Source organism: Apium graveolens, unplaced genomic scaffold (assembly GCF_009905375.1).
Source record: "Apium graveolens cultivar Ventura unplaced genomic scaffold, ASM990537v1 ctg3886, whole genome shotgun sequence".
NCBI classification, from domain to species: Eukaryota; Viridiplantae; Streptophyta; class Magnoliopsida; order Apiales; family Apiaceae; genus Apium; species Apium graveolens.
Genome location: NW_027418311.1, coordinates 41,110 through 47,186, shown reverse-complemented (window position 1 = coordinate 47,186; position 6,077 = coordinate 41,110). Strand labels below are relative to the sequence as shown.

General features: G+C 36.9%; 1 protein-coding gene across 1 annotated transcript; it reads left to right on the top strand.

Moving 5' to 3' along the window:
• Positions 1–334: 334 nt before the first annotated feature.
• LOC141701463 (uncharacterized) lies at positions 335–2,532 on the top strand. The gene is made up of 4 exons (XM_074505110.1): positions 335–1,049; positions 1,143–1,589; positions 1,828–1,963; positions 2,106–2,532. Exons 1-4 carry the CDS (start codon positions 335–337, stop codon positions 2,530–2,532), a joined length of 1,725 nt encoding a protein of 574 aa, XP_074361211.1.
• Positions 2,533–6,077: the final 3,545 nt, after the last annotated feature.

Below are 6,077 nucleotides of genomic sequence, written 5' to 3'. Positions count from 1 at the left end.
TTCATTCTTAATTACTTTGATGTTCCACAGTCATAATATTTCAAATTTTGTAGGTGATTGTGACGATGTTGATGTACATGATTTTGACAATACTGTTACTAAGTGGAGTGAGTACCTCGATGTCGGTGATCCTGATAGAATTTGTTCAAAGAGTCAGTCCATCATGTGGAATCATGAAAGAAACAATAAAAAAGCGACCAAAAAGCCTCCAACTTTCTCTCTTTGTTGTAAAAATGATCAGATAATTCTTGAGAAAGAAAAGCAACCTCCCGAGCCTCTCGCTTCACTCCTTACTGGTGGATCCCATTTTAGGCATTTCTAGGAAAAAATTAGAATGTACAACTATATGTTTGCCATGTCTTCCACCGGAGGTCAAATTGATCGTAGTATCAATCGTGGCGGTGCTCCTTACTGTTTCAAGGTAAAAGGTGTAAATTACCACAGTATGGGAAGCTTTGTACCACTTGATGGTAAGATCCCCAAATTCTGTCAACTCTACATATATGACACTGAAGATGAAGTACATAACAGAATAAATGCCGTTAAGGGAGGACGCGATGTCGTGGATGAAGAAATCGTTGAGTCATTGTTAGAAATGCTGGATAAACATAATCGTTTGGTCAAAGGTTTTCGTATGGCACGTGAAAGAATTAGTCAGAATCCAGTTGATGAATTTAGATTGGTTCTAATATCTTCGTCTTCCGCATCTGGTCGACCTAACCATATTGGTCCATCGAATGAAGTTGCCGGGTTGATTGTCACTGACGAGTATGCTAAAGGATGCAGGGATACAATAATCCATTCGAGAACCAATGGATTGGAGAGAATTTTTAAAACAGATCCACGGTTTATGCAGCTTCAGTATCCTATTCTTTTTCCTCATGGAGACATCGGATATTACCGTCAAATCCCTTTAAACAGACCAAATCAAAAAAATCAGAAACAACGTCAGAATACCGAAGATGAAGATCCGGATGAAAAGGGGGAGAGAGAGTTCATCACGATGAAAGAATATTACAATTATAAACTCATGATATGGCCTTCGGAAGGTATGTTCAAAATCAACTCCTAAATTTGAACACTTTTATATGAATTAATTCTACCATTCTAATTTTCTCCGAAATTGTCTTATGTATATTCAGGTTTGACTCCACATCTCGGAGGACGTTTATGGCAGCAATATGTTGTTGACGCATTTACTGCGATTGAGCAATACAGATTTGACTGGATCAGAGGTCACCAGACCACAATTCGTTCTGATATATACCACAACATACGAGATGCACTAAACAAGGGTGATAGCAATCCTGAAAATGTCGGCAAGGCAACAATTTTACCAGCCTCCTTCACTGGCAGTAAAAGATACATGAACCAGTATTTCAAGGACGCAATGGCAATTTGTCGAACACTTGGACACCCATCATTGTTCCTTACGATGACCACTAACACAAAATGGCCTGAAATTCAGAGGATGTTAAAATTTCTACCTGGTGTTGATGTTGTTGACGCACCCGACGTCGTTGCAAGGGTATTTAAGATGAAAGTTGACCAACTTCTTGATCAAATAAAAAATAAGAACTGCTTTGGACGTTGTATTTGAGGTATGCTATTTTCAGGATATCTTCCTCTAACAAATTGCTTATGATTTAAATTTAATATGACATGTATGTAAGGCTTTATTTAATTATTTTCATCAATTTCATATTCACAGTAATGCACGTCATAGAGTTTCAAAAGCGAGGATTGCCACATGCTCACATGCTAATATGGTTGCATCCAAACGATCGTCCCAAAACAACTGAACAAATAGATAAAAGGTTTCTGCAGAAATTCCTGACCCAAGTATTGATCCAGTTGGTTACGAAGCTGTCAAGAATTACATGATCCACGGACCATGTGGCACTGACTGTGTCAATTCTCTGTGTATGGTTAAAGGTCGTTGTATTACACATTTTCCTAAAAGGTAATTCTGAGATCTTTTACATTAAATTAATTTTCCAAAGACTGCTGGAAGAATACAACATTTAATTTTTCACCTTTTAGTAAAACATTCCTTTTAGATTTATTTTAATTAAATTGAAACATCGTTCTTTCCTTTTTAACAGGTATAATTCTCACACATACTTTGATGACTGTGGCTTTCCCATCTATAAGAGGAGGAAAACTGGAATTATCGTAAAGAAAAAGGGAATTGACCTGGATAATCGTTATGTTGTCCCCTACAATCGAGATCTTCTAATAAGATTTCAATGTCACACAAATTTGGAGATTTGTAACAGCTCCAGATCATTGAAATATCTGTTCAAATATTGTTTAAAAGGACATGATACCGCCACCATGTGTCTGAGGAAAAAAACAAACAACAAAAAGGGTGCACAACCACAATCACTCCTGAGAAACGGCCGCTTGATGAAGTCAAGCAATACTTGGATGGAAGATATGTTTGTGCATCTGAAGCATCATGGAGGATATTTGGTTTTGACATCCATTCCCGGTGGCCTTCCGTTGAACGATTGCCAGTACATCTACTGAATGACAAGCATGTGTCGTTTAAAGGCTCAGAAAATCTACTAGGAAGTTTTCGACAATGCTGGAACAAAGAAAAGCAAATTAGAAGCATGGTTTGATGCAAATAAAACATATGCAGAGGCCCCAAATTTAACCTATTCAGAATTTCCAAGCAAGTTTACATGGCATCCACAACCTGGTATCTGGAAACAGAGGAAAATAGGTGATGTCATCGGTAGGCTTGCTGAAGTACATTCATCTAGCGGTGAACTATTATATCTCCGCATGCTACCTGCTCAGGATTAAAGGTGTTGTATGTTTTTATGATTTGAAGACAGTCAACGACCATGTTTATAACTCCTTTCACGAAGCCTGTGCCGCGCTAGGTATCCTCCAGAACGACCAGCAATGGCACGAAGCTATAGGTGAAAATGCGCATACATCCATGCCTCCACAATTACGTGCCATGTTTGTCAACATTTTAGTATACAGTCCAGTCTCTCATCCGCGTAACCTTTGGGAAGCTCATTGGGGATGCATGTCAGATGATATTCTTCTTGTGAGGTGACATCTCACTGGGAATCCAAACCTTTGTCTATCAGATATTGAGATCCAGAAATTACACTCTTACAGGTATGAGCTTTTAATAATGCTTTGTACATATTACATGTTCCATGTTTGGATTAATGTTATCAAGTTTTATTAATTTTATTGCAGAGATAGAGAAATTAGTTGAATGATATTGGTAAAAGCCTTAGAAACTTCCCAGAAATGCCATATCCCGGAGATGCTTTTTTTTCAACTCTGAGAATAGACTAATTCTTGAGGAAACATCCTATGATATAGAAGAAATGAAGAGAATCCACACAAGAAATCATAGTCTTCTCAATGATGAACATAAGATAGTCTATGATTCCATTCTTGACAATATCATACCAGAAAAAAGGTGGTGTTTTCTTTGTTTACGGAAGTGGAGGATGTGGAAAAACTTTCTTGTGGCAGACACTGTGTTGTCGATTACGATCAAAGCATAAGATTGTGCTTCCTGTTGCCTCATGTGGTATAGCTGCTGTGTTGCTTCCTGGTGGAAGAACCGCACACTCCCGCTTTCACATTCCACTCAAGCTTGATGAAAATTGTTCTGCCGGTTTAAGACACGGGACTGATATTTCTGAGCTACTTCAGCGAACTGATTTAATAATTTGGGACGAGGCTCCTATGTAACATCGTCATGCTTTTGAATGCGTTGATCGATCCTTGAGAGATATTATGTCTGCTATTGATAAAAGCAGAGCTAAAAAGCCATTTGGTGGTATAACCATTGTTTTTTGTGGAGATTTTAGGCAGATACTTCCTGTCATTCCAAAAGCGTCAAGGGCTGAAGTTGTCTGCTCTACCCTCAATAAATCCAAGCTTTGGGAATCCTGTGAAGTATTTTTATTGAAGCAAAACATGCTGGCTTAATGCAGGAAATAGTGATTTAGAGAACAAAACCATTGTGGACTTTAGCAAGTGGCAGCTTGCTGTCGGCGATGGCAAAGAAACCAATATTTCTCCAAGTCCAGACACTGGTGAAATGTTAATAAAGATTCCTGATCAATATATCGTTCATACATCCGGAGATCCAATCCAGAAGCTTTTTGAAATGACGTACCCAGATTTTATTCAAAATATCTATTCACATGAATACCTCATATCAAGGGCCATACTCACACCTACCAATATCGTGGTGGATGAGATTAATACAACGATACTTGAAAAAATTTCTGGCATGGTTTACACTTATCTGAGTCAGGATTCAATTGATGATGCAGGTGATGATGATAATGATTTCAGATCCTCTTTTCCAGTTGATTATCTAAACTCTATCAATATGCCTTGCTTTCCTAAGCATGAGTTAAATTTGAAGGTAGGAGTTGTCGTCATTCTTATGAGAAACTTAAACCAAATCATGGGATTATACAATGGTACAAGAATGATTGTGAAATCCTGTAGGAAGAACATTATTGAATGTGAGATTTTGTGTGGCTCTCATGTTGGAACGAAACATCTAATACCTAGAATTGAGATGATTCCAAGTGACACGAACTGGCCGTTTGAATTTAAACGCGTTCAGTTTCCGATTCAAATATGTTATGCCATGACGATTAACAAAAGTCAGGGACAATCACTTGATACGGTTGGGCTTTACCTTCCTAAAGCAGCTTTCTCGCACGGACACATTTATGTTGCTATATCCAGAGTGACCCGACCTGAAGGCCTCCATATTCTCATAGATAGTTGTGATGGTATTAGCACATATATCACAAATAATGTAGTTTTTGAGGAAGTGTTTTAAAATCTTCCAAGTGTAGACAATTGACATGATATATTAAGAACTTCCTGTAACATCTTTCTATATTTCCTTCTTAACTCTGGATTTATTGTGTTTATTATATCAATGGTGTGAGTTCAACATCCAAAATGTTACACTTTTTTAAGGCATTCGTCTATGAACATAATATAAACATGAAATCTCCAATTATTTTGTCTATTAAAAATATGTATAATCTGTTTGATTAGGAAGATTTTCTTAATTGTTTATATACTGTACATATTTGATTAGGAATTGGATTTCAGTTTTCCCTTTTTCTGTTGGCAAAAACCCAAATGATAAGGTTGGTTAGTTGTCATAATCACATCAAACACTTACCTTAAGAATTATCAGCAAATTAAACCGGGATATTACTCTAATTCTCAATTAAAGGAATAGATTTGCACTATCAATTTCGAGCTAAATTGTTGGCATCTCCCTAATGCCTTGCTGTTTAAATATATTTTCAACATTTTTACAGGAGTTTTGTCATTTGCTAAGCATCATCCTTTTTTCTCTCAAGAGTTCAACCATTTTGTAAGATCTTCAATTCTTTAAGCGATTTATACAGTTCTTAGAATATTAACATCTATAAATATCATACCTGCTGATTTGTTATTAAATTTTTGAATGAACTTTTTTCTTGCTCTTCTGATATTGATCTTTTTCAATAGAATCATTTGATCGTCTATCCAATCTCGACAAGGCAAGCACTAACTGGAAAATTAAGGTCAGGGTTACCGGGATGTGGGCTAACATTACTTTAGAGACGAACTCATTGAAAGGCTACAATCTTATTCTCCTTGACGATGATGTATATTTTAAATTTGTTAATCTTTGCATTATTTGCTGTCAATCCTTTTTCCCAATATTATATATTTATGTCATTTAAATTATCAAAATGTAGGATAACCATGTTCACGCCTTTGCCTATCATAACATTTGGAATGGATTCAGCACAAAAATTTTGGAAGGCGGTGTCTATGTTTTTGACCAATTTGCAGTTAAAGATCCTGTTGGAAACTTGAAGCCTGTGCAGTCAACCCTCTACATCAGATTTACAGGCTCCACTACTGTGAGGACTGCTGATGATGATGGCATGATCCCTTCACAAAAGTTTAAGTTTTTAGACCTGGGAGATTTGTTTGCAGAAGCAAATAAATGTCTTCCTCAACAGCAGCCTGAATTTGCAATAGGTCTGGTAACACACTCTTTT

What these genes read in the sequence shown, in the direction of transcription:
- LOC141701463 (XM_074505110.1), top strand. Translation starts at nt 335, where the DNA reads ATGTACAACTATATGTTTGCCATGTCTTCCACCGGAGGTCAAATTGAT. An exon ending in CATGATATGGCCTTCGGAAG is followed by an intron (nt 1,050 to 1,142) that starts GTATGTTCAAAA and finishes ATGTATATTCAG; the next exon opens with GTTTGACTCCACATCTCGGA. An exon ending in AAATAAGAACTGCTTTGGAC is followed by an intron (nt 1,590 to 1,827) that starts GTTGTATTTGAG and finishes AGGTTTCTGCAG; the next exon opens with AAATTCCTGACCCAAGTATT.